Below are 27,108 nucleotides of genomic sequence, written 5' to 3' on the forward strand. Positions count from 1 at the left end.
AGGTGCCCGGGTATGTAACTCGAGGATCACCAAGTCACGGGGTCTAATCCGGGCTCCGGTCCCCTGCAACTCCAGCGCAACCATGACAATCGTCCATATTGACAACTCCAGTATATTCGGTATGTTCCACCTACTCCTTGCAAAGAATTATGATGCCTAACTGTGATTTTTCTGACCTGAAGACCCATCATACCTGTCGGCGAAGATACCGCTGAGCGTGTCGGTATCTCGGAACCAGATCAGCTTCCGTCTGCGCCGCAGCTATCTCTCCGAGCTGGCAGAAGTTTACTTCATTTTACCTTTTTGCGTCCCAGAGAGCATGCAGAACTTCGGCGGTGGGTATGCTGTTACTTTCAGCAAACGCAACTTCCACGACGCACTAAATCGCGTATGATTTGATGGGAATATCACTAGGCAAAATAGGGCTATATCCTCCAACCACAACATTGCTGGTGCTACTTCATTTTTGTACAACGCATTCTGCCATCGTGGAACTGACAATATCTTCGTTCTGTGTAGTAGCTGTATTATTAATCCTGTCATGTTTATCAGCAAAGATTACGGGATGTTAGTCCAGTTTGTAGCATGGTCAGGATTATATCCAGCTTTCGGGTTTGAGCCACTTGATAGCATCAACATCACATCATGGATTGCCACCACCAACTATCGATCATTTATCTAGCATACCGCTGATAAACTCAAGATAACGTTAAGAGCAATTGGTGCTGAGATCTCCGGCAAACCTCGTATTGCAAAGTGCTGGAAAATCTCGACATCCTCAAATGCACTCTGGGGTATCACCATACAATAGCAATACATTGGGGCATGCTCATCGGGAACGGAGTCAACACCTCATTTGTGAATCTATTCGAGAATACAATAGCTCTAGAGCAATACTCCACTTAACAAGCTCACTTGCAGCAACTCAAGGGGGGTATTGTTTGTGGTATCAAATCCCATGGTTACTTAGTGTCTTCCACTCTGGTGTCTTGTTCTTCTTCTTTTCTGGGCAATATCATTTAAGCAGTGTTCTCCTTCTTCTCCACTTCGACGGTGGCAGCAGGCGCCTCCTTCTTCTCATCCAGATCAGCTGGACCAACAGTCAGCTTCTCAAGAGCCTCCTCGATAGGCTTCTCGCCGGCTTGCTCAACGGCTTTCTCAGTAGTCTCCTCCTTGGCTGCCTCAACAGGAGCAGGAATTGGGGCAGGAACTACCTCCACATCACTAGGGGCTGGCGCAGCAGTAGCTGGCTCAGGAGCGACTGCAGGCTCGGCAATGATGGCGTTCTGAGCAGAGGGAGCCGATTCAGTGGTGATAGGGGCATTCTCAACAACAGAGCCAGAGTCATGGGCAGCGGAAGTTGGTTCGGTAATGGCGGGAGGATTTTCAGCAGCAGGGCCAGCGTCATCGGCAACAGGAATGGGAGTGGTCTCGGTCACAGCAGACTTGGAAGAAGTTGCGTCAGTCTTGCCGGTCTCAGCCAACAAAACAGTTTGACCTTCCTTGACACTGGGTCCAAGGCCGCCGTATTCCTTAGGTAAAGAAGAAGCAATGTTCTTCAGCTCCGTGGACAGTGTGGTGCCAGAAGTCATGGGGTGGAATTTGCGAAGGGTAGCAGGGGCAAGGAAGAGCTTCATGGCGCCAAACATCCATCCCATGATGGCAGGAACATTGACAAAGTACTTGTGAGAAAGTAGCTCTGGGTAGGCCATGGAGAAGACGGAAATTGTCTCTTTGCTGGCAGCCTTGACAGCAGGATCCACGCGGAAAAAGCTAACATTGAGGTAGTCGTGAACCTGGATCATTTGATAAGGGTCCTCGCCTCCTTCAGGAATGGGCTCAGTGACCTGACCCAGCTTGAGCTTCTGAACACTTATCTCCATGATGGCGGCGCGCCACTTGATGAATCTGGCGCACTGTTAGCAAGGTCTTTATCTGGGTACCGAACAGGCACTTACTCCTCAACATTGCCAAAGGTGGCCTTTTTGTCCTTGACGGCGCCGTAGATATTCCACGTGATGATGGTCTCCTTGTTGTTCTCTCCATTGTGCGCAGTGACAAAGCCCAGATCGTCGAACTTGCTCTTGTCAAAGGTCTGAGTGACCAACGCGGTAGGGTTCATCTTCTTGCGCCACTCGAGAGCCTGGGTGAGCTGCTTCTCAGCAGCAACGGGGTCATCGTTGTTAGCTCGAAGGAACTTTTGGAGAACCACCATTGTAGGGATGTGGTTGATGCTAGACAGTTGCACTCCCCACATCTCCTTGTGCTGTGCTTTGCTGCAGATGTCATTGAGACGGCCATCAAGTTTAGCTAGAGAGGTCTCAGGAGCAGAGGCACCAGCTTGAGCAGGCTTCTCGTCGCGGACCTCTGCGGTTGTCTCTGCGGTAGGCTCAACGACGGCAGGAGCTGCAGGGGCTTCTGCAGGGGCGGTGGCAGCAGCAGTTTTATCTTGCTCAGCAGACATGATTGCGGGCGTAGTTCAATTGCCAGATGGCTGGTTTCAAGAGGATAGTGAGAACAACGCGATGCGAGGGATCGCCAGATATTTGTTTACGAACTTGACTTGACGAGTCTTGTCCGACGTGGGTCTTGAAGGGGATTGCTTTGGTGCAGGAGCCAAGCGAAACGGCAACGGGAAGCGTTGTTCAGTACAGTTGATGGGGGGGGGAAAGGAAACAAACACGGGAGAATGAAACTCGTTTTGATAGATTGGGTTTTTGAGAAACGAAGCGCGTTGTCTGACAAGGTAGTCTAGGTGGTACTTATGGATAAGCAGAATGAACAAACGTGTACTCTGTACGAGGTAGGTGGTAGGTGGTACCTTGTTATTAAGGGAGACAAGTATCCGTACGGAGTAAGTTTGTAGGTGCAATTCCAGCCTCACTTCCGCTCAGTGCATTCGAGTACAGGACGGGACGGTACCTGAGCTGTTCGGCAAGTGGAGATGATTGCCGTTACAGCGTTTGATGCAACCTTTGATTGGGTAACAATTAAACTCACATACGTGGGACAAGGTCACTTCTAGGGGTTGATTCACCTGAATTCCAGCACTAGAGAGTATCTGCCAGTAAGGAACCCGTAATGGAGAACAATTGGACCCTGGCATTCATTTTAGTGTTGAACGATTAATTAATTAATCGTTATGCACACACCCCCACCAGCTTCTTCTACCAACACAGCTCACGTCGAGCCAGATCATACATCATACGTGATATCTGACATAATACACGGCAATCAGCAAAAGCACACACACACATCACTTGCATACCTAGGTGGGGTATCTCAAATTCCCAAATCAATTTCTGTGATATTTCCATATAGCAAGCAGAACGATCAGAAAATACAAGCAACGAGCCCAAACAAACCATCAATGCATGCCAGTGTCCCCCAGTATTGCATTCTCGTCCCGATACCAACTTCATCGTATTAGTACGCTGCAACTTCTTCCTCCTCCCACCTCCCACCTCCCTTGGCTCTCTAGCCTTGTTCCCGGTTAGCGAGTTGACAAAATGCTGAGTCCTAAATCCGAGCGGATGATGAAGTAGGTAGGTAGGTAGTGCTCCGAGATACCTCGACGCCTTTGTTCGTGAGGTCCTGGATCTGAAAGAGAAAGCAAAAACGCCAAACGTTTGTGTCGCTGGCTTGACTGATGCAGCGAAATTCCGAGATGAGAAGAAAACTCCGAAATGAAAGATAAAAAAAAAAGGAACGAGAACAAGTCTGATGAGTAAAAGTGCATCAACTATTGTTCATCACTCAGTTATAGCCAAGAGCACGACCGAGAATTCGCTCGATAGCAGAAAGTTCGAGGAAGGCACACTTTCCCAGAGTCATTCCGTCGAACTGAGGTCCCTGAGCATAGTTGACCTCATGGTAGAAGTAGCCCCAGTATTCATCGGTATCCTTGAGTGTCTCTTGAATTGAGGTACGCTCATGAATAGGACGGATGAGGACGTCACGGGTCGTCTGCTCACGAATCAGGCGGATGTACCAGTCGACAATATCGAGAGGAATGCCTGGCTTGCGCGCGATGGCGTACTGGTGAACCCAAGAGGTGGGATTCATGGGCTGTCCATGGCGGCGCTGCTGCTCCGCGGGGGTCATCTGAGCCATGAACGCAATGTTGTCCTTCTGGAGGATGGTGAAGCCTTTGCACTCCATTGCAGTCCGGATGACACGCTGGAAGAGCTGGTTGGTGAGGTTAACTGGGTCATCCTGCCCTGAGACCGATCGGGTAAGCAAGCGAAGAAGCTTGATGGTAGCCTTGTACATGGCACCACGTTGAGCGATAGTAATATGGTCTGAGGCGTACCAAGGAAACTTGCGCAGGGTGCTGATGAGGCACTCATAGGGGCGTTGGGGACATTCTTTGGAAAAGGGAGATCGGTGAGGAACTTCCACATGTTTGACAAGCATAACCATCTCTTCAGGGAAGATGAAACCCTTGAAGTTTTCCCAAGGCTCTGTGTTATTGATGGGGAGGAATTGAGGGCTAGCACCGTCCCAGAATACGCCACGAGCAAGAGGGAAAAGTTCCTGCATGAGAGCAGCTTGGCTCGACAACTCAACCTCAACAGGACGTTCACCAAGACGACTGATACGGCCAGTTTGGGTGTACTGGTGGTGCTTTTCGGCACAGCGCATAGCGTCCTCCATGGTCATGAACTCGACAAAGGCGTCCATAGTCTTGGACGTAGCTCGGTCCATGATGATGTGGATGGGCTCCTCGCCATCACTCAACATCCGACTGTTGCGGCCAATGAAGGCAACAATTTCAGAACGCTTTGTGGAAAATGGTATCTAGAAATGTCAGGACACGATCGGTAGTAGGAAGATGTGGAAGACTTACGTTCTTGAGACGAACAACTCCAGCTGTAGATGGCTTGGTAGATCCAGGACCGCTCACAAATGGGAAGAAAGCAGGGCTCATAGCTGTTTCCAGTGTGGGAAGGCCAGAGTAGGTACCAGTCAGCTCGTGTAGCTTCTGAGATTTGTTACCGGTGAACGGTACTGCCATTGCAGCAGTAAGCATGGCTTGCTGCATGGCAGGAGGAGGCATATTAGGGAAGGGGATCAATGCACTAGGCTCAACACGCTCAGGGCTACCAAATGGGTCCCGGGGTGAGGTAGGACAAGCGCTGGAGATTGTCTGCAAGTCCAAGTTGAATCGGGGAGGGGGCAAACTGTCAACTGGCTGACCAGCTGTTCGGGGCGCATAGTTGCGTGGCTCGGTGAGATGATGGGTGGTGCCGGGAGTAGACAGCGAGTCACTCATGCGCTCGCCGCTGAAATGGTGCGGAGTGTTCGTGGGACTCATCATGGAAATGCCAGCATGGAAGGAGATACTCTGGGGCAGCCCAGCCATGTTTGGGTTCTGCGCAGGTGGAACAGGAGTGTAAAAATGCTGAGCAACTCCAACAGAATCCGATCTAGCAGAGTGATGGCTTCCAGGCTGGGAGTTGTGGCCGTGTGGTGGAGAGATCAGACCAGACGGTTCGACACTGAGAGCATTCATGTTCTGAACGGGTCGGCTAGGCTGCAATCCCCAAAAGTCAGTCATGTTTATGAGAGGTTTTCATAAGACCAAGACATTTCTGATCATAAAACTCTAAGAGATAGCCGGGGACTTACATAAAGTTGAGCTCCGTGAGGGAGTCGGTTGGCAATGCCAGAGCTGCCAAGAGCTTGACTATCGCCGTTCGTGACGATAACCATTCCTTGAGGAACACCATTTGCGGCCGGCTGAGAAGTACCATTGGCGATGAAATACTGCGTGTTGGCAGCGGATGGTACATGTCCGTTGACTGCACCATTGACAACCCCATTGGCCATGTTATTGCCAGCACCTTGGGCTTGGCCTCCCATCTAAGGGGCCAGAGCACCAGTGTTGATGGGCAAAAAGGGAATGACGACACCAGGGGCACCCTGTATAGGGCTGTTTGGGGGCGCAACGGGTGGTTCAAGAATACTAGGCACAGGATTACCGTTTGGGGGAAGCGGGCTCATTGTCTCCATGCCGTTCTGCATATCACCAAACCCACTTGCTTGGAGGGCGTTGTTGAGAGCCTGGTGAGCTGAAGGCATCCACGAGTTCGAGTTCGCATACGAAACAGACTCGGGGCTGTACCAACCAGCAGTGTTCTGAGGTCGGTCAGGTAGGGGTTGGAAAGAAGGGACCCCGAAAGGCGGGTTGGAAGAGAGAGGTCCCGGATGCTGGAAGGCACCGTTTCCTTGAGCCGTCTGAGGTTGCTGGGCATTAGACTGACCCGGAAACCGGTCGGTGTGATACGACATGTTGGAGTCGTGGGGCTAAAAACGAATATATTGTCAGTAAAGCATCATCATTGATCAAGCTATTGTTCATCAAACGCTAGAAAGGGGCTTAAGAAATCACTTTCGTTATGGCCATGTCGCGCTACGGCCGGGTAGAAGAAACTTACCACGCAGAAAGGTAGCCTATAAACTTTCAATACGAGACAGCTGACAATCGATGAATCGCAACTGTGTTTTTGTACTTGAAGTTTGGAGTAAACCGTTTACCAGTGGTCAAGTTGAAAGTCAAACGGAGCGCTTGGAGTTCAACGCCTACGGTGTTCGTGGGGTGTAAACAATAAGGAGGAGATCAAACGTTTGACGAGGCTTCGCGTGTTCGCAAACACCACGAAGATTAGAGTTGTAAACGGAGAGTAAACGAGGAGGAAAATGTGTGAGAGAGAAAACGAGATCGAAATGCCGAAGAGTAGCTGAAAGAAATAAGCGTTTGGCTTCAAGGATCTGTAGTGCGCCGAAGTGTTAGCGTGGTGATGCAGGGTGTTGGAAAGCAAAGGTTCATGGAGTGGAATAGAAAAGAATGAGGCGGCAATGCCTGAGTGCGAAAATCGAGAAGGAAAAATGTAGAGAGAATTAAACAGGCGAGCGTCGCCGCACACTTGAATACTCACTTCGCTGCTCGAAATTCTTGATGGTCACGAGCTGTGAAAATTGCAGGCTCGAGGAAGAGTGGAGGATCAAGAAAGATCTTGGTGAAAGCAAAAGTAGCAGGTAGAATAAGGTGGACAGAAGCTCAAGGTAGAGAGAAATGTCCGAAAGGATAATGCATTCACCTAGGTAGATAGTTGTGAAGCTTCTAGGAGAACGCAGAAAGGCCGGTGTTGGAATATATGGAGGGATTGACAGGTGCGAGAGGGGAGAAAGGAGCATACAGGAAGAAACAGAGGTGCGAGGTGAGCGAATTATTGTTTTCCGGGGACAATAATGAAGTACCTCTTTCGTGTTTCTATGGCAGTGCCAGACAGTTGGCAGCAGTGTTAGAAAGGGAGCCGTTGAATAATCGCCAAGGGGCATTCATATACCTGTTCCTTGCAGGTCATTGACAGTGATTCATTATCCGTCATGGCCATCAAGTTCAACAGTGACCAGGGACGAACCGATAAAGGTGGAAACAATAAATATAGTTATGCTTTTGATGACAATAATATGGTCATGAATGACAGGCAATTGATGCCCAGTCCAAGGTGGAGCTAGGATGAGAATGAAGGAGGGCCTATTCCCGACAGCAAGCAATCAAAACATTGTTTCATCTTCTCAATTGAGGAATTATATCAATAGCCATGCTGAACAGAGTCTTACCCGCAGAGCTACAACTCCTGGATCCATCAATACCGGTGCCGGTGCCCACTTATGCAGACCATTGTCAAATAGAGAAAGGTTGGCTTCCAGAAAGATTCGCATTTCAATTCGATTTGGTCGGTAAAGTTTATATCTAGGCAATGTCGTTATCTTAAACCGCCCTTCTCTCCAAAGCATGAAGCTCGCCTATCGGAGCCTCTGCACGTCAGTACTGTCATACTTTTGCTTGGTCAAAAGAGCATTGCAACAGCCAGTACTCTCAAGAGAGAACTCCAAGTCTCATACCAGCTGAGGGTCTAGTCAAACTATTAACAGTTAGTACCGTCCAACAGTATCATTGAGGTTGGTTTTTACGGGTGTAAGGAAAGACTCAGCCACGAATCGCGCTCGAGCGTTCAACTAAGGATAGGTTAGCATCTACTGACTGCAATTGCACATTGCGGTCTGATACTCACAAATAGCTTCATCTCGGAGATTTCCTTGTCAACTTCTTCCATAAACTGGATGATAAAGTCGACAAGCTTATGCTTCAACATTTCCTCGGTATGGAAGTTTGTTATCAGGAACGAGATGTCATAGCCCTACATTCAGTCAGTCAGGGGTAGGTCAATAATTGCATGTGTGACTGACCTTGATCGGTTTCCTTCGCAAGATAAAGAACGACTCGGCACGTTGCGTTAAGAATCTTGTAAACTTGTGTACCAGTATGTGCTCAATTTCGTCGGCCTGCTTGATCTTGATGCTGATACGGACAGAGTTGATGCTGGGCTCGATCAAAACACGCTCGTTCTCGTTTCGCGCAATAGTCAAGGGCTGGAGGAGGACTTCGGGTGATGTCTGTGCCTCAATCTCGGGGACATTGTGTCGCTCAGCGGTTTGAGAAGCAAAGTTGGAAAGCGTGAGCGCAGCGGTCAAGCTGCTGCGTACGCATTGCAGGTAAGGTCGGAGGGATTGAGACTAAGCGGAGAGGTTAGCTGTCAGCTTGCGGTCAGGTTCGTGAAAAGGCAATGAGTTTGTATGTTATGTACCATGGCTCGAAGCACGTCCTAAGACGTTTTAGAACAAATGACAGAGGCACGTATCGAAGTGTTGATGGAGAACACGGAGCTCGGCGGGGTCAGTCGACGTTGACGTTGGAGGTTGGAGCTTCAGCAACTTGAGGCGCAGTTGTTAATGAGGCGTCTGACGTTTCCGTGTCTTTGGGTGGGGCCGTAATGAATGGGGGAACCTTGGACGCTGAAGAGCTTTGAACCTCAGAGCTCTTTGTGGCTTGAGTCTTGCATTCCACAGCCACACCCTCGACTCTCTGGGCCCCGCGGAAACTACACCGCTTTCCCCACTAACAATTCGCCTTCCTCCAGGTACCACTCGGTGACGCATCTCTAGCATCTTCTACGCCTTGTCCCTTGCAAACAACACCTATCTTCACGGGGATGCATTCTTGACTTATTCCTCTTCCTTCTGCTCTTTCTTTCTTCGTCTCTAGATCTTAGGATTTTTAGAAAGAGGGTGATTAAACAGCATCCTCTTTCCACAGTTACTTAATCTCCCAGCACCCCACGTCGAACCTTTGAGCTTCGGTTGACCACAACCATGTCTTCCATTTCAGGTCAGTCATTTTCCGCCGCGTTGCTTTGAAAACACTCTCTTACCTCCAGCAGTCGTGGTGAAACACCAGGGAAAAAAGCACGATGTCGAAATCGATCCCAGCTCTACCGGCGAAGACTTCAAGCTCCAAATGTTCAGCTTGACCAATGTGGAGCCCGAACGCCAAAAGATCCTTATCAAGGGTGGCCAGCTCAAGGATGATGCCGAGATGAGCAAGCTGGGCTTGAAGCCCGGCCAAGTTATTATGATGATGGGTACCCCGAGTGCTGGTGGTGGTGAGCTTGTCCGACCGAAAGAGGCCATCAAGTTTGTCGAGGACATGACGGAAGCTGAGCAAGCTCAACAAATTGGTGCGACTCCCGCTGGTCTTGTCAACCTTGGAAACACATGCTACCTCAACTCCACCCTCCAAACCCTACGATTGATCCCTGAGCTCCAAGATGCCCTAGCCAAGTACAGCCCTGCGAGTGGCAGCAGCAGCAACAACTTCATGATGGCAGGCTCTAACATGGACATCGCATCTCAACTTTCGAATCTGTACAAGAAGATGGGAACAACACAGGAACCCTTTCCCCCCTTGACCTTCCTGGGTGCTCTGCGAGCCGTGTTCCCTCAATTTGCGGAAAAGTCCAAGACAGGACAAGGCTACGCTCAGCAGGATGCAGAGGAGGCTTGGTCTCAGATCGTGCAGCAACTTAACCAGAAGCTGCGAATCACTGGTAGTGAAGACTCACCCGAGAAATCCTTTGTGGAGAAGTACATGTCTGGTGAATTTACTTCTGTACTGAAATGCGACGAGGAGCAAGCCTCTACTGATGGCGAGAAGCCCGTCATTGCCACGGAAGGCTTTTCCAAACTCAACTGTCACATCGATAGCACAACAAACCATCTCAGAGACGGAATTCTTGCCGCACTGGAGGAAAAGTTCGAGAAGAAGTCTGAGGTTCTAGATCGCGATGCTCTTTATACCAGAACCTCCAAGATCTCCCGTGCTCCCAAATACTTGACTGTGCATTTTGTGCGCTTCTTCTGGAAAAGAGAGACGCAGAAGAAAGCCAAGATTATGCGAAAAGTCACTTTCCCAAAGGAGCTCGATATTGTTGAGTTCTGTTCCGATGAGCTGAAGAGCGCTCTGGTTCCTGTGCGCGACAAGGTTCGTGAGATTCGCAAGGATGAGGAGGATATTGAGCGTGCTCGCAAGCGTCGTAAGAAGACCCACGACCAGGACGTTGGCGATATCCCCGGCGGTGCTGGTCTTCCTACCGAGAAGGAACAGAAGGAAGCCGAGAAGAAGCAGGAGGGCAAGTCGGCTGATGGAGACATTGTTATGGGCGAGGAGGGCGAGACATACAAGACGGATGCCGACATTGAGACTGAAAGGAACGCCTCAATCCTTGCGGCCAAGAAGGAGCTGAATGCACTCATCAACCCCGACTTGCGCAACGATGATGGCGCCAACCAGTCTGGTCTTTATGAGCTCCGCGGTGTCATAACACATCAAGGTGCCAGCGCAGACAGTGGTCACTATACTTCTTATGTCAAAAAGGCTGCCCCTGTTGACCCCAAGACTGGTAAGAAGGGTGAGGAGGACGGCAAGTGGTGGTGGTTCAACGACGAGAAGGTGACAGAAGTTGAGGCTGAGAAGATCGACACTCTTGCCGGTGGCGGTGAGTCTCATTCTGCTCTTGTTCTTCTATATCGCGCTATTCCTCTGCCTTCTGCCGAGGGCGTTATGGAGTAAGAAACTGGCAAACGGATGAGAGTTACTACGTACGCAGAAGTATGTCGCTACCCTGGGCATTGTAGGGATGAATTAACGAATCAACACGGGTATGAGGGATATGGCATGGCCAGTTATGCCTACTAGGGAAGAGCATGGCAAGTAGCCCTCAATCATAAAGTGTAAATTTTGACATTGTCTGTATGTTGGCTGAGTACTTGACTCGTCCATTTGCTCTTCCAAATATCTTTTCGCACCTTTGTTAAGACTATTCCCGCTCCAGTCATCCAATTCCTTGTGTCCACTGAATAACGCCAATCCCTGTATCAGGCTCTAATGCAATGTTCGTAAAAGTTACAATGTGATAGTACAACAGCATGAACTCCAAAGCAGTCGCTATGATGACTCGCTGTCTCTCCTTGCCTTTTCAGCCTCGCGCTCTTTGACGCGGATATCGAAGGCATCGATTTTCCTTTGAAGAACTGCCTTTTGTGCAACTAAAGACTTTCGTTGAGAAAGCAGAGCAGCGATTTGCTCGTTGGGCGACGTTGCCCGAAATTCTTGAATGGCCTGTCACAATTGTCAGTGGCAGGTTTCTCAGAGGATTTTAGGCAACTCCCTACCTCCTTCTTCTCGTTATCCGTCTTGAGCTGTGCGCCTGTAATAGTTCCAGCAAAGATGCATGCTGCAAAAGCAACGGCCCAGACACCACGCTTGAACTTTTCCTGCCGTGTCCACTTGTGCACAGCCATTTTGTTTCCAAGTGGAGGTTGTTTTGTGTATTTCGGTTAATTGTATCACTAATACTCTCGCCAGACCTGCTTTGATAGCTCTCTACGCTGTCGATGTGACAACGCCAAAGTCGTTGTTGAAACGGTTGAACCTGCTGGGTCTAGTTTCGGCTGTGGCAGCGGCTGTGAAGATGGCGATCTCGGTATAGAGAGAACCTGAAGCTCGATCGGAGTAGTCGGCGACGGCGGATCTTGAAGAAACTCGGAGGCGGACCGGTGCCGAGCTACGGGAGAAGAATTATCGGCATCGCGGAGATGGATGGGGGCGACCACCGAGTGGATCTTTAGCGGATTGGTGATGATTCTGACTAAGCAGGCTGCAGCTGAAGTTAGAGTGGGGAGGAGGGGCATCGCGGGGGAGTCAAGTCTCGCTGATGTCACGGCTAAAAGCGTGTCAATGGGTACAGCGAGGGAAGGGATATTGGTAATAATTGGTAAGACTGTCTCTGTTGAGACCTCGGTGGGGAGTTTTCATTCTAGTTCAAGAGGACAATCCAAGTGCCTAGGAAGGTGTTAACCTACCAAGGTAGAAGATAACTGGAAGCTTGACGGTTTGGGGTAGGTACAAACTGAACAACTGACTGAATGAGTTAGTACTACTCACTTACAAGTTTCCTCAATCATCACAGAAAGCAATCTACTCCTTTACTTTTGGTGATTGTGTACGTGCTAAAGTTCTTATTTGTCTTGTAATTTTACATAGTAGGTTAGTAGCTTCTAACTGTGTATCGTTTCCAACAATGGTCTCAGAATACAACCCCGACTGATACTTATCCTCAATCACAGCCACCTCGTACCTTCAACCACTGTCAATATCTAGCCGCCAGACAACGCACAATCCTTATTCACATTCCAATTCGAGATCTCTCTGACTTACCTAGACATTAGTAATCCCCTTAGTAAGTACCTAGATACGTTGAAAGAACATCAATGGGGGCGAAAGCGACTTGCCCCTCCTCATAAGACTTTTCCTGGCTGATGGCGGGGTTTGTCACTCAAACGTAATCCATTCATCGCAACACCAAAAGCAAGTTTCGAGATAATCCATTTTCCCTCGTCTTTCTGCTTCCTGTCTATTTTTCTGAGACTTCCTCATATACAACAGTCTCTTATTGATACACCTTTCACTTGTGGACAAGAAGAAGTAAGGAAGAGCGACTTTTTAAACGTCAGCTTCCGAGGCCTGAGCGTGGTTTGTTCAACCCCACCTTCATAGACCATATTCAGGTCAGGTCATCTTCTAACTCACCATTTGAAGAATAGTGCCAACTCAAATACAGACGTTCTCGCACGTTTTAGAGGGATTGTTCATCTCTTCCCTGGCCAGGTTCTGCAGAGTTCATTCACTTCTTTTCACTGAGCATTGAACCATGTCAACCCCCCGTGTTTTCCTCATTCGCCACGGCGAGACGGAGTGGTCGCTTGATGGTCGCCATACTGGTGTGACTGACATTCCTCTTACTGCCAACGGTGAGAAACGTGTGAGGGCAACGGGGAAGGCTCTTGTCGGCCCAGACCGTCTCATTGCTCCCAAGAAGATCGCTCATATGTGAGTCTCGTTTCCTTACTCCTCTGTTATCTCGTGCAGGTATCCAGCTGCAGGTGTCGCACTATCACGCAGTGAATGGCATGGCATGTCTTGCTCGCATTCTACAGCAACCATCGATATCCCACGTGGCTATCATCACTTGTCCCTCATCTTCAACATTATTACTCTGGCCATGGCCAGGCTGACATTGATCACAGCTACGTCTCACCCCGAAAGCGTGCTCAACGAACATTTGAGCTGCTCAACCTTGGGCTGAGCCGTCCGCTACCCTGGACACCACACGGCGACACCCCTGACGGGACTGGTCTACAGTGTGAGGCCGAGGTTGAAGTAACAGACTATATCCGAGAATGGGACTATGGCGACTACGAAGGCATTACATCTCCAGAGATTCGCAAGATCAGAGCCGAACAGGGGATCAAGGGGTCCTGGGATATTTGGAAAGATGGTTGTCCAGGCGGAGAGTAAGTGCGAAACCAACCCGATTTACCCTATACCACTCATTCCCTCTCGCCGAGGATCCTGTCAACCTGACATTGCTACCAGGAGCCCTCATGATGTCAGCAGGAGACTCGATCAATTGATAGAAGAGATTCGGGATAAATGGCACAAGCCAGTCATGGACCAAGGAAGTGATCAATGTGGCGACGTCTTACTTGTTGCTCATGGACACATTCTTCGTGCTTTTGCCATGAGATGGGCTGGCTACGCTTTGCGAGAAGGTCCAACCTTTTTACTGGAAGCAGGCGGTGTCGGAACTCTGAGGTAAGTTACAACATGGCGATCATTTCACATATGCGGATACTAATGCTGCTCAAGTTATGAACATCACAGGATCGAAGAACCAGCGCTTTTGCTGGGCGGCGCCTTTGTCGTTGAACTTGACGGCCAAGACAACTAGCCAGTACACGTTCCAAATCTCTCGGCTCATTCCACTTGATGATTTATTAAACAATAGAATTAGTTATTTAATAAACATGTATCCCATATCGCACCAACAGTTGGGCCATGTCACCCTAGTCCAGAGTTGGCAATACATAATCTCCCGATGATCAGACCAAAAGCTGACATTACACCTGCCATTACACCAACAGCAAATGTTTCAAGAATCGAAGCTGACCTCGCACAGACAACTCCAGGCCCCGAGAGGGAGAGACCTTCTTTACGCTGGTATTTTCGACGGAAATGACTAAACCTCCGTCCGGTGTCACCGCCTTCACAATCGAAAGTGTTTCACCCTAGTTGGACAATCTTAATCCGAATACCTCTTAGTGAAGAAGGGCGTGTAACGAAATGCTACGAAAAGCACAACGCCTCGTCGCACGACTCAGTCCACCCCATGTATGGGCGCTCTGGAAGCATGGATGAGGCTGAACAGGGCGGCGCGCACATGATATCCCTCTCTGTGGGCCAGACACGGGATCGCGCCGCACCGGACGAGCCAGTGCCTCCTCCCTTCTCGAACCCATCAGCTCAAAGACGTCATGGTTAATTTCGCATAGCGTACCCCAAGTCTATAGAATAATACGCCAAGCTTAGTTCGCAGTATCCCTTGACGGTAAAGAATGTTGGCTGTCACCGGATGAAGAATGTGCCCGCACGCCATATCGTCAACACACTTTTACCGTTTGGCTGTAAGAGCGGGACGGGACGGTCCAGCTGATATAAGGGTGTGAAGGGATGCTCAAGGATGAGGTTATTCAGACATTGACTAGGTCTATGATTTATCAGACAGCAGCGCAAAAGTTGGGTTATATCTGCCGGACTGGTAGTAGCCTTTGAAGCCGCGTGTCTGAAGTATGAAGTACTGCCAAATATCCAGATGGGTTAACCCATTTTTGGATTGCAATTAGGTTTATGATTTAGATCGAGTGTAAATATTCATTCCAGTGCCGGAGATAATGTACTGCTATGCGCACGACGCGGCATGTCTTTACTCAAGGCACTGGCTAACCTTCACAAATGCATGGTTTCATTGAGAACCGCATGGCACTGCTTGCGTAGATTGTAGTATAAGGCACAATGCTCAGTCACCATAAACGTGTCAAGATCAATTGCTTTGATGAATCGGCTGAGATGAGTAATAGCCTGACGGCTGAGTTGCTCATGAAATAGGTAGGAATCACGCCATTAGGATAGTAGGAGGTCATGTCCGACCTGTTATATCGCTCGAGTTAACAATCCCAAGTACATCTGAATAACAAGAATACAACTATCAATGCACTAGAGTTTTGATGCCCTAGCAATAAACGCTTGTATGGTCATGGAATGGCCCTTTCCATCATGGTGGCCTCCTCCATGCTCGTGTTTACTGGCAGCATGACTTCCATCATGTCCGTGTCCGTGGTTATGGCCATGTCCCATCGGATCTTTGAATGTAATAGGCTCTGGGAGTTCTTGGTAGGCAAAGTCGGTAAGACCAGCGTCCTCAAACATCTTCCTGATTTGTTCCTCCGAAAAGCCATGGTGGGCGATACCGCGTTTCTCAGCGTCCTTGGGATCTATCTTGTGGGCGACGAAATCGATGATGAAAAGAACGCCCCCGGGTCTGAGACGCTCAGTCAGTCTCTTAGACGCCAGATCAGGTTTGTCGAAGTGATGGAATCCGAGCCCTACACCTGCAACGTCGAAGTCAAAGAACTTGGTGTCTGTAAAGGCCGCAGGAGAGGGGTCTGTAGGATCCGCCAAGTTGCCCTGGAAGGCTTGTCGAGAAGAGCCCTGCATCTTGTTAGGACAGTTCATTATGCCTGGAGACTCTAGCAGCCGACCAATAGCCTTGCACTCTTTATGGGAGGGTGTCACTGACTTGGTTCTGAGCCTGAATATTATACACACCAACCATATCCTTGGACAGGTCGATGCCGATAGCCTCACTAGTATGCTGTGCCAGCACCTATAGACACAACGTCAGTTTTGACTTGACATCCTCACAGCTGTCCCCTGGAACAGAACCGCTCACCCTTGACAACATGCCAGTACCACATGCGTAGTCCAGTAATCTGCCATCTTGCTTGATGCCAATAAATGGGATCATGTCCTGAATACTGCGCTCCAACTGCACGATCGCATCTGCGTTGCGTTGGTCGTACTCGTTGGCGATCTTTCTGTGATTGCACTGCATTAGCGATTAACTGCACTGAACCGCGCAGCACAGGACGGATGACACCCACGTCGTCCGTCGTGTGCTAGCGTCAAACAGAATAATTGGCTGATGCTCGTCTACATGGCCGCAATAAACTGCTCGCCAAAGATATTGACATACCCAAAGTAAGCCTGGTTTTCAGATACTAGGTCGGTCATGGTGACAGGGTCGTTACTGGTGCCAAATGCAACGGAGGACAGGTTGTACAAGAAGAGAAACGGGTAGTGTCTCATACGACAAACGTGTTTGCTAAGAGTCCGGGATAGGGTTTCACAGAGTAGTAGAATCCGGCGGCTGTCTGGTTAGACAAACATCCGTTGCTCGTCCGGTTTGGTCATTTTATACAGAATGGACCGGGGAGTTTTCGGGCAGTTACCTCGTGCCGCAGACTTATGAAGATATCTCCGCGATCGAATGTCGACGACAAACGAAAAGGACCCCGCATTTGAAGTCTCCGAGAGCTGGACTAGGGGCGGCTACAGTGCTCTAGACCAACGTAGGTAAGCAGAGCAGTGCTTTTGGTGCCTCTGTCTAAACACTGCAATGCTTCTATCAGTACAGAGTAGCGGGATTGCCAACCCGACACGCTAGGGTAGATTAGGGATCTGTGGTTTGGATTACATTCATGAATGCGACATAGCAAACGTGGTCGCCTCGGGCACGTCCAACTTGAGAGAATGAATGAATGAACCAGTCAATCCAAAGACGGCTGGTCCAGGTCCAGATCCAATTGCGGATGACCCGTAGTCCTGCGACAGTCTGCCAACGATTGGCGGTGCGCGGAATATAGGGACGGGCCAGCAATTAAAACAGTACGCGTGCAAATGCGGGCCAGGTAGCCGCATCCGTGGAGCAAGTTGTTCTTAGGCAGTTTGCATTGAGGCTTCATGTGTGCAAGCCTGAAGAGAAGAAAGGGAGGGGTTTGACCATGGGTTTACTATGGTCAGCGCTGATCGTTGAGCCTTGAAGGGATGATAAAAACTCCATAAATGTTGGTGCATGTTGGGTCTGCAAAAATGCATAACCATGTCTATGCCCTTGCTTTGCGTGTCAGGTAGACATATCCGCCTTGATAGACGACATGGGTCTCCTGTTTGTTGTCAACGCAGGCAAGTGACTGTAAAGCAAGTAAGCGAGCAAAGAAACCGACAGAGAATCATGACAAATTCTCCAACTCATGGGATGACCATTGAGGGGTGAATCATCTTTGACGTAGGGGACTTGTTGTCCATCTCGCTAACCTGATCATGCCACGGCATTTGATGTTCGTAATCTCAGCTACTACACGCTCGCTGCCGCTCGGCACTGTTTCCCATCCGGTGCCGGCGACAGACATGGTTTTTCGCCTATGTTGACTCCAATTGTACTATCAGTGTAGTAACTGTGTCGCAAGCGTGCGTGCCTATGCAGTAAGTACTTGGATGGAGCAAAAACACTGCGTCGCAAAAGGTAACGTGAGGTGCACTCAACAAAGCAAGTACGATTTCGGGGCGTGTTTTCGCACAAGGAAGGGGGTTCATCTCATCATACAATAAATGACAGCAAAGCCAACGCGCACTCTTCAGCCTGCAGGTTGCCGTGCATGTAGGCAAGGTCTCGTGGTGCTGGAGTGTACCTGGATGCATCGTTGGTCTTGCTTTTTTGCGGTGTTATTTGTCACGAATGAAGCTGTGCGATGCAGATTCGAGCCGAGCGTTGGATGGATCAACAACATCTTGTTCTGACGCTTTGGGTTCATCATCAGATTAGATTGACTGATTGAGGCCAAGCTGTGGATAAAACTTGGCTTGATGCAATTGACATGATACTCTCTCTACCAACTACCTAGTCTAGGGGGGATAAGGGGCTGGCTGGCTGCGGGTTCTCTTCCAATATTGGAATAGGAAACACAGGCATCGGCTCGTGTACCCCCTGAATAATCGCACTGTATTGCAGAGGCGATACAGTACAGTACAGTGCAACATTACACCCATGAAGTTGGCGGCGTAGGGGATGACATGCAGCCCGGGATGGCGCAAGGTGGCCAGCGACCGTGCCGCGCCGTAAAATTGCGACGTGGCATGCTTTGATGGATGAATGCAGCTGCAACAGCCGTTGACCCTTACACTCATTTTCTTGTTTTCCTTTTCTTCTTCTGCCATCCTCGCCATCTCAAAGTCCATTCTACATGCACATTGCTTTTTGCGGCCTAGCAGCGATAGATTTGGGGAGTGTGTCGTACCCAATTAAAAGAATGAAGGAATGATTGACTGCGCAACCTTTATTCCCTCTTTTTTTTCTTTTTTCTTCTTGCTTTTCTTTTTTCCCTTTTCAACCTCAAGCAGCCCACCCCCCCTAAGTCAACAATCGTATCCATGACACGGTAACCTCGCCTGTCTTATTAAGGTATGGCGGCCCGACTATTAAAGCCACGGCACCCGAGTAAAACTGGGACTGATCGCGGGAGACATGCAGTCTACCCGAACTCACAGGGGTCTTCCGCATGAGCTTCATCTCACGTGACTGTAACTCAACGTGTGCGATTGGCGGACCGGGCCTTGCCTGAGCCAGACCAATCGAAGTGGACCCGTGATGGAGTCCAGATTATGACAAGACGGGCGTGGTGTGTTTTCAAGCCACCATTTATTAATGTCAATCTTGACACCAACCCCGGATTTTTCGGGAGTAGAAATGGCAATCTATTGTGAGTAGTGCTGGAGCTGTACTGGATGCAGGAGAACGGAAAGTGTCGGTGTGATGTGGTTGATGCTGGTTGAGGTGCATATAGCCAATGCTGCAATATCATAGCCTGATATCAGTCTGTGCATCCAGCTGGGTCTCCCTTGCAGATCTTTATACCATGCAGTGCTGCAGAGGATGTGTCTCACCTGTTGGTTGGGCTTTTGTTGTACTGAAAGACGGACTATGGCAAGCCCGGTCAGCATCAGCCGCTCGTTTGCTCTGGCTGAAGTACGGCATGTACCAATGTCTAGACACGGTCGTGCGCCAACTAAGCAATGATAAATTGCCAAATTGATACTCAACATTAGCATTCCTTGTTGTTCTTACTAGATAATATCACCACGCCCAATGCTCAGCGACATGGTTGGCCACAAACCAATGTCCCCAAGCTGCATTTTCTGCTTCTCGGCCTTGGGGCAGCATTCTGGCACTGCTCTGGCTGGTAGACCATATCGATCTGGCCTGACGACTCCTGCATATTGCTGATAAGCCAATTGCAGGTGTCGCTATAACTTAGGTATGGCCGTGCAGAAATTCTTATGTGCGTACCTCCTATGTACCTGCAACGTTGTGAGAAAGGGGGTTGCTCATTGCCATTGCCGAAGAAAAGAAGCCCGGAAAGGGGGAAAGAACAAAAGCAACTTTTGCCCAAGGCCGACAGACCTAGGTAAGGGCCCTTCACCAAATAGGGCGAGAATGTGGTACAAGCGGAAGATGAATTGAGATCAAAGAATCTGTAAACAGGGATACAACTACAAGAGCACGAACTCGAACACCTCGGGCATACGTTTGTTGAAATATTTGGGTAATCTTGCAGAAAGCGGCATGCTGATAGGGTTATGCGATGAACAATTGGTAGAGAGCAATTAGTATGGAAATCAAATGTTCCTTCCTGATTTGTTAGTCACTTCCACTGCAGGCACGATCTTCCCTGCTAACCCACACTTGCCTACCTGACCCTGACTGAGCTCCTATTTCACGCGCCTACAAATTTTACTGACCTGGCTTAATCTGTCCATCCATGAATTCAATTTCTCGTTACCTTGATGGTTCATTGTACCTAGGGGAATATCAGCCGCTCCATTAAGTTGACTGCATGCGCCACACTGCTGTGCTTCTACTAGCCACCTCCAAAGTTATGGCGCTTGTTGGGTGCTCCTATTGTTTAGGAACAAGCACCCAGCAATAATCAAGAACGTGCCATCGAGGATCGACCATATGTGCTCTTTTTATCACGGATGTCATACCGACACCGTTTATGGCATGCCCTGTCGTCGAGGCGTGTATCTTTACTAATATGACTTGTCAAGGTCTGTCCACTTCGATGCTCCCTGTTACTGCAGCTCACCCTGGTCATGTGAGTAGAAAGATTAGAAACGCCGAGGGGTTCAGATCGCCATCTGCGGTTTTCTTATATACCATGTACCCAGTCGACAAGTGAGAATGCACATACATAACCACCACCTGAAGATCATTTGTTTCGATTGCAATGGCTGCTACCGTTCCAGTTGCCTCAACAGGTTCCCCCATCTTTATAGAGACGTTTGAAAGGCCGCCTGATCTCATTGGCGAACACGGGAGATTCTGTGATATGATAGGCCAGTTCACGATACTGTCATGGTCGTAGACAGGGGGTTCCAGCAGCTCCGCCCGCCTAAGCTAAGAGTTCGGGGTTGGTAGACAGGTGGTACATTAGTAGGTAGGTTCTCAACACCAACACTCTGCCCCTGTTCTTTGGATGGGCGACGACATGCATATTCGAAGGCGCTGATATAACAGCCCGCCCCATCGCAACGCATAGGTCGTGTTCGCGTACGCAGCTGTTCTGGACATGCTAATGTCTGCTCCTAGAAAGATGCTTCCTGTCAATGCACACCCCGGCTATACCACTCCATATCACCAGGATCTAGCGCACCACGCTGGGTGTAGGCTGAACATCAGCACTGGGCGACTGGCATACAGTGGAACTGGAACAATTTGATGAGCGCACGACAAGGTTGGACACGCAATGTCCCCCTGAGGAGGAGGCGTGTTGCAACCGAGCTTTGCCCAGGGTCAGCAATTGATTATTGATGGGTCGTATCCCAGGCAGGTGACGGGCTGCTGAGCTGCACCTCCCACCCGTTCAAGAAAATCCCGGACTCATTTCACGTGAAGCAGACTTGACGCGGCTTGCCGGGTTGACCAAAATTATCTCCCTCCAAACCCCTTCCCTTCCTTAGACGGGATAGCCCTTGCGGCCCGACGCGCACCTAGAAGCCGCAAGCCGCATGCCCCGTATAGTCAGACGGAACCATCCCAGGCCCACTAGAAAACAGCCAATGCGTCAGATTACCTTCGTACCAAGGTAGACACTCCTCTTTACCAGCCAAATCAAATCGTGCTGCAAATGCGTAACCCGTCACTTGCTTACCGACAATTGAATCGAAAACTTATTTATTCCCAGGGCAAGTGAGTACATGGGCCAGTATCCCTATCTCACCTCACCCACCATCGATGGGCCGACTGATGGGTGACAGACACAATACGGTTAGGATGATATGCACCTCAACTCTGTGACTACATGCAGAGTGGCCGTCGGCGGTCCACGTACGTTCGTAAATTTAGCCGAGTTAACCATTTTGAACATCCTGCGATATTATCAGTGCCGAAAGCCAATGCGACCAACGTAAAGCTTCCTTCTCTCGTCTGGCGGTCAACAACCCAGTTATGGGAAAGGCTGCGTGTCTCCATCACCACGAGCACAGCCTACCAACCACCAACCACCAAAATGTGGGTTTCGGTCCTCCTACACGTATCGAGGATGCACATTATCCTGCACGGGCAAGCAAAAGCGTAACATCGTGCATTACTGGTTTGCATTGCTTTGACAAGGTTATCATCAACAATATCGCACAATTGGCGAATGGGGAAGAGAAATGCATGATGGAGGAGCGTTTAGGCGTAGTACACGGGACGGGATGAGCCTTCTCTGTGGGCGGCTCAAGACTCAAGTACGAACAAGCAGGCCACGCTGGCGTCCATGGCCGGTTCCTGTTTTCAAGACGTCCAATCCCCCAGCCGTGCTTAACAAAATGTTTTAGCCTCTCGGCCCTCTGACCATCATGGCAATCTGACGCAAGCGACTTGTTAGCCCATCCCACCTATGACGCTAATGGTCAGGATGTTACGTCGAAGGATGCAATTGCACTATGTACAGTCGTGTCTCGCGCTTTGTCTCCAGTCCGTTCGTTATAACAGATCAGTACCTAGTGGCATCAGTTTTCAGCTCATGAGTGTCCCAGGCTTGATCGAAGCTCCGCAAGCGCAGTTCGTCACAGAACACACCCTTCAAAACAGACTTTCATTGCCCAGAGCTAAATAAGCCTCAAAGGCCGCCGCTCCCGTGCCTTGGATGTGACTAGAGATGAGAGGAGGGATTTAAACTCTAATTGGTTGATCGCGGTTTACTGGGACACGCACCGTCCCTGATAGCGCCAGAAAAAAAAATCCATTCCGCCCGGTTTCCAGAGAACCGGAGCCTTGCTCCACAGTGAGCGTTCATGACACTCAACGGGCCACAGGCGATAGAGACATAACTATCCAGCATCTTCGAGATTCGGTGCGGTCACCAGACCAGCTGGCCAATAGCTGAGTTGAACCCCAGGCTTGTCATGTCGGGAGATTTGACCTGTCGGCCTGCATCGCATCATTATTTACATTGTGGCAGTACACTCCGGAATCGGGATGAGCAGTCAGACAGTCTTGACTGTCTCGCTTATTTGCAGCCGACACAGTGATCGTTGAACGAGGTCGTTTGAAAGAAAAAGAGAAAAGCAAAAAAACACCCTGTCTGCTGCAGCCATCCGTGGCAAATCCTGCCGTGACGGTGATAAGAATTAATGCATCAATGCATCAACTGATTTGTACAGAGGCTTACTTGTTCCTTTCTCTCTGTCCTCCTTCTTCTTATCAGCCCAGCCATCGGCGCTGGCCAAACCTCTCACGACTAGCAACGACATAACGCGTTGTCTGTGTGTCTTCATTGAACTGTCTTTTAGTTTTAGTTTTTTCTCAATACCCCTCAACAGTCGAAATGCCTCTGGCTGAGACAAAGATGTCCGAGATCACGGTTGGTGGTTTCGGCGGAGCACAACTTGAATGTGCAAGGATATCTTCTCCGCACTACGTTGATGGTACAAAGTCGAGACCAAACCTACAAACACACGCAAACTAACACGCCAATTAGCTTCTTTGACTCTACCCTCGGTGTTTCGCTCATGAAGAGTTTTAAGCCATGTGGAGGTTGCATAAGACGAAAAAGAAACAGTCTTGAGCCATGAGGGGTGGTTGGTCATCAGGCATGCAAACCAAAGCTTCTGTTTGTGTGCTGTGTGCCACGACCCGATCTGCTGTGTGGAAAAGCGCAAGGCACCCGTTCTTCTGGATTTGTTTGAAAACATACTGTGCGCCTTCTTGTATCTGACTGGTCCGAGCGGAATATGACATGGCGCCGATGAGTGAGCATGGAGTTGAGTGCTGTCGACCTGCATGAGTCGTCTTTGGTCGTGTGGATGCTCGTCACCCAGGGGGGGGCTGTCAAGGAGTGGTACCAGACCCAAGAAGGCCAAGGGAAAAGGACATTAAGGGCACATGGGCGACGAAGCAGGGGTGGTAAGCGAATGAATGTGCTAATTACTGGCTGGTCGATGCCAGATGCCCTCGTGTTTAGGCGGGGATTCACAGTGCGTTTGGCTATCAAGTCCGGCGCTATATTGAGAGTTGCGGGTTGAACCGCACTGCATCATACTGACAGATATCATCCAGCAATAACGAGCCCTTTCGGAGTGGACGACAGCCGACCTTTCGGTATACCCAGGTTCCCAGGTAACTTATGATGGCATGGATACAATGTTCTCTTCGAGCTTTGAACCCACATCTATGCTATAGGCCACCAGAACAAGCTTTGTCACCATTGCCAGGCTACTTATCCTGATCATACAATCTTTAGAACTCTAGGTAATGCAGGGTAGCTTCCAGGATCGCACCTACACCGCGTTTATGTACAGGTATTCCCCTTTCGAGACAATCCGATTTGAGAGTTTTTGCGTGACAGTGTCGACTCAAGGAAGCGCTGCGTTGTATTAAGCATTTTCGTTCAAGGTCACAGATTTGTTTGCCGATATTACCAGGGGTAGGTAATCATAGGAGAATCAACGAGTCTCAATGGGACTGCGAGTACTATTGAGAAGATCTCATACTCCTTATTATATCACAACATGTTTTGATAAAGATATGGTCATTTCGTTGCCGGCTTCTCACTCAATGCCACCCATAGCGGTGAGAGGACGGGAGCCAGTGCTTGTTAGCCGTGCGGCAGTCCCTCGCCTATTCTTATGACATTGATAAATGTCGGCAACAAACTTGCGTTGATTGATTACTGCCTGTCCAAGAGCATCGTGTCACTCAGTCGTGAGCCCTCCTCCTGATTAGGTCAACCAGGGCTTGAAACGCGACATCATACAACCGATGCTGTGTACCGATATGGTATCGATTGAAAGACTTAATTATGGAAAAGAGATGCGTGTTCACCGACCATGCCGTCAAGAACTGTAACGGGTCTTCCAGCTCTGCCGCACGGCGGCAGTAGTTCTGACATTAGGTACATATTCACCGTGAATACTCTGTACAGGGCGACGTGGGGAGAGGCTGGCAGGCCCCAGCGCTCCAACGTCCCAAGAACCATACCCTTGCACTGATTGTCCAGCATCAGCATCCATACCAATGCAAGCCGGACCGTCCCAGGTAACCCGCGATCATTTGGCAAAACCTGGCCTTCCTCCCGCAATACCACAGAGTCGTCATGTACGGAGCTATCACCCATTTACTCGTTCCCATAAAGCCAAACCAATATCTCACCACGCTAACACCTCAAAGGACCAGTGATCAATTTGTGCGCTTGACAGCCTTTTCGATAAAGCTACCGAGCTGCAACTCGACGAATCAATCTATCTCGCCCAGAGAGATACGTGTCGATCATGCTACTATTGCTGGCTTTTATTTTAGATACGCGGCAGCTCTTGATCTGAAGGAATGATACAAAATTGAGTCAAAGACAATACAATCTCGGTCGGGGGCACATGTAAGACTCGACAAGAATGGAATGGTGAACTGCGAAGGGAGCAGTCAGTCACAACTCGCAACACTAATGAGTGACATTGGTGGGAGAGCGGTCGAGTTGCATGAATGATACCAAGGGCACTCGCATGGATGGGACACTGACACTAGCTAACTGCGTCAGCCATTCCCACTATCGTCTTCCATGGCTTCGAATCCGCCGCACCGAGGTTCCAGGTTCCAGCCAGGTCCCACGACCGTTGCCAGGGTTCAGTTGTTCTCCTCTCTTCTCAACATTACGGTAGGAGAGTTATAAACCCACACCTCGCCGGCGACCCCTCTTGCTCACCTTGGATAGGAAACAACCATGGCAATTGTCTCAATCTGCACACCCAGCACATCTGACACGCCCTGTTACACCACACTGGTGGTGCATCCTGCGGCCGTCTCTGCAACCCGCCGTCGGGAACAAGCGCAGACCCCAGACCACGCAGCAGCCCAAGTCTCAGGGCTCCAAAAAAGACCCCAAGACATTCCGCCCGCAACGCAATGTCCTGGTAGCGTTTATTATTCTGACCCTGTTCCCAATCGGAGGGATAGGTGCCCAGGAACCCTGGCGGATTAATACGCACACCAACCCTTGATCGAACGCCGTGCTGTTGCAAAGCCACAGAAACCGACACAAACTGCGTCAAGATATTCTCTACGATATCCAAAAGTCAGGACCCAATCCGGCCGTTCTGGTCTCCCTATAACGTAGTTAAATTGTCCATGACCTGCCTGCCTGGAATTAGATACGACGTCTTGGGACAGATTGAGACCACATCTAGTAAGTCAATTCTGAGCTCATGGCAGATCTGACAGCTGATAGGCTCGGTCATTTCCAGGCTATCAGTGCCCTCCTCCCAGCTCTTACGTACGTCGATCAACAATGACTTTTCCAAACGGGCCTTCACGAGCATTTCAATTAGCCATTTCCTTCCATCCCATTCTTAATTCAGCGCGCGCACAATGTTTGTTTGTCTTTCGTCCTTGGTCGGACAAGACGAGGCCTACACAAGACGCTTGCTTGCCCGTGCATACACACACGCGCACACTTGATCAACCACTCTTATGGAGCATGTGCCTGCCCTGTTAGCGGATACGACGCCCGGGCGTCTTCAGTTATGAGAGTGCTATTTCCATCTGCTGTCAGTTGCGGTATACGGGATTCGTCTAGCTTTGCCTCAATGTCCCAACTCCAGCTGGGTTTCGCCGGCGTCTCCCTGATCGGACCCATCGCCGGGCTCCGTATCGGCTGATTGTTTGCCCCTCGACTGCTGTAAGGTACCACCGGCCATGCAATAGCCGATTCTTGGTTCAAGGCCAAGGTGGTGTGTGTCGGGGCAGGGCAGGGCAGGGCTGTGTGCTCCAGGAAACCATGCACTGGGTTAGAAGCACCAGTTCTTCTTTACAACGATCTGTGACGCTCTACGTTGTATTCCATTGTCGTGCCTCAACTTGGCCTGGTCTACTGGCCTCACTTGGGTGTTCTGTTCGGGACCTGCCTATCTAGACTATGCCTTTCCATACTGCTGGGACAGACTACCGCGCTAAAACGCCCCTCCCTTCTAGGTATTCTATGGACCTCGTGTCATCTCTCTCACCTAGGTATGCTTACTGCTTGTCAATTATTAAACTCGAGTAATTCCCGTCATGATATGGAAGAGGGAACGACCTCCCTTCTCTAGGTATCTAACGAATGGACGTGTTTCTTTGTCCCGTACTATATGACTCAGATGTGACTTTTTTCATATCTTTATTCAAACCACAGCAATCTGCCACCCACCCAGGCTTGTGACGAATGTTCACT

The 27,108-nt window shown here is 49.7% G+C and overlaps 8 protein-coding genes across 8 annotated transcripts, besides 1 other annotated feature; 3 read left to right on the plus strand and 5 right to left on the minus strand.

Annotated features, from left to right (window-relative positions):
• Nucleotides 1–1,019: 1,019 nt before the first annotated feature.
• Nucleotides 1,020–2,464, minus strand: FPSE_08916 (uncharacterized protein; the record flags this gene model as incomplete). The annotated part of the gene is made up of 2 exons (XM_009262034.1): nt 1,020–1,908; nt 1,959–2,464. The coding sequence occupies 2 exons, from the start codon at nt 2,462–2,464 to the stop codon at nt 1,020–1,022; spliced, it is 1,395 nt and encodes a 464-aa protein (XP_009260309.1).
• Nucleotides 2,465–3,756: 1,292 nt separating this feature from the next.
• FPSE_08915 (uncharacterized protein) lies at nt 3,757–6,294 on the minus strand (the record flags this gene model as incomplete). The annotated part of the gene is made up of 4 exons (XM_009262033.1): nt 3,757–4,800; nt 4,850–5,536; nt 5,632–5,865; nt 5,911–6,294. 4 exons carry the CDS (start codon nt 6,292–6,294, stop codon nt 3,757–3,759), a joined length of 2,349 nt encoding a protein of 782 aa, XP_009260308.1.
• A 1,650-nt stretch (nt 6,295–7,944) lies between these two features.
• On the minus strand, nt 7,945–8,660 carry FPSE_08914 (uncharacterized protein; the record flags this gene model as incomplete). Its single annotated transcript, XM_009262032.1, has 4 exons — nt 7,945–8,028; nt 8,085–8,210; nt 8,260–8,586; nt 8,658–8,660. The coding sequence occupies 4 exons, from the start codon at nt 8,658–8,660 to the stop codon at nt 7,945–7,947; spliced, it is 540 nt and encodes a 179-aa protein (XP_009260307.1).
• A 562-nt stretch (nt 8,661–9,222) lies between these two features.
• FPSE_08913 (uncharacterized protein) lies at nt 9,223–10,978 on the plus strand (the record flags this gene model as incomplete). Its single annotated transcript, XM_009262031.1, has 2 exons — nt 9,223–9,238; nt 9,291–10,978. The coding sequence occupies 2 exons, from the start codon at nt 9,223–9,225 to the stop codon at nt 10,976–10,978; spliced, it is 1,704 nt and encodes a 567-aa protein (XP_009260306.1).
• Nucleotides 10,979–11,353: 375 nt separating this feature from the next.
• FPSE_08912 (uncharacterized protein) lies at nt 11,354–11,709 on the minus strand (the record flags this gene model as incomplete). The annotated part of the gene is made up of 2 exons (XM_009262030.1): nt 11,354–11,527; nt 11,581–11,709. 2 exons carry the CDS (start codon nt 11,707–11,709, stop codon nt 11,354–11,356), a joined length of 303 nt encoding a protein of 100 aa, XP_009260305.1.
• A 1,409-nt stretch (nt 11,710–13,118) lies between these two features.
• Nucleotides 13,119–14,198, plus strand: FPSE_08911 (uncharacterized protein; the record flags this gene model as incomplete). The annotated part of the gene is made up of 4 exons (XM_009262029.1): nt 13,119–13,297; nt 13,495–13,761; nt 13,844–14,062; nt 14,117–14,198. The coding sequence occupies 4 exons, from the start codon at nt 13,119–13,121 to the stop codon at nt 14,196–14,198; spliced, it is 747 nt and encodes a 248-aa protein (XP_009260304.1).
• A 1,322-nt stretch (nt 14,199–15,520) lies between these two features.
• FPSE_08910 (uncharacterized protein) lies at nt 15,521–16,597 on the minus strand (the record flags this gene model as incomplete). Its single annotated transcript, XM_009262028.1, has 4 exons — nt 15,521–16,015; nt 16,104–16,190; nt 16,257–16,401; nt 16,560–16,597. The coding sequence occupies 4 exons, from the start codon at nt 16,595–16,597 to the stop codon at nt 15,521–15,523; spliced, it is 765 nt and encodes a 254-aa protein (XP_009260303.1).
• A 2,101-nt stretch (nt 16,598–18,698) lies between these two features.
• Nucleotides 18,699–18,750: a repeat region.
• Nucleotides 18,751–23,235: 4,485 nt separating this feature from the next.
• Nucleotides 23,236–23,423, plus strand: FPSE_08909 (uncharacterized protein; the record flags this gene model as incomplete). The annotated part of the gene is made up of 2 exons (XM_009262027.1): nt 23,236–23,335; nt 23,389–23,423. 2 exons carry the CDS (start codon nt 23,236–23,238, stop codon nt 23,421–23,423), a joined length of 135 nt encoding a protein of 44 aa, XP_009260302.1.
• Between the last annotated feature and the right edge of the window lie 3,685 nt (nt 23,424–27,108).

Source organism: Fusarium pseudograminearum, chromosome 2 (assembly GCF_000303195.2).
Source record: "Fusarium pseudograminearum CS3096 chromosome 2, whole genome shotgun sequence".
Taxonomy (NCBI): Eukaryota; Fungi; Ascomycota; class Sordariomycetes; order Hypocreales; family Nectriaceae; genus Fusarium; species Fusarium pseudograminearum.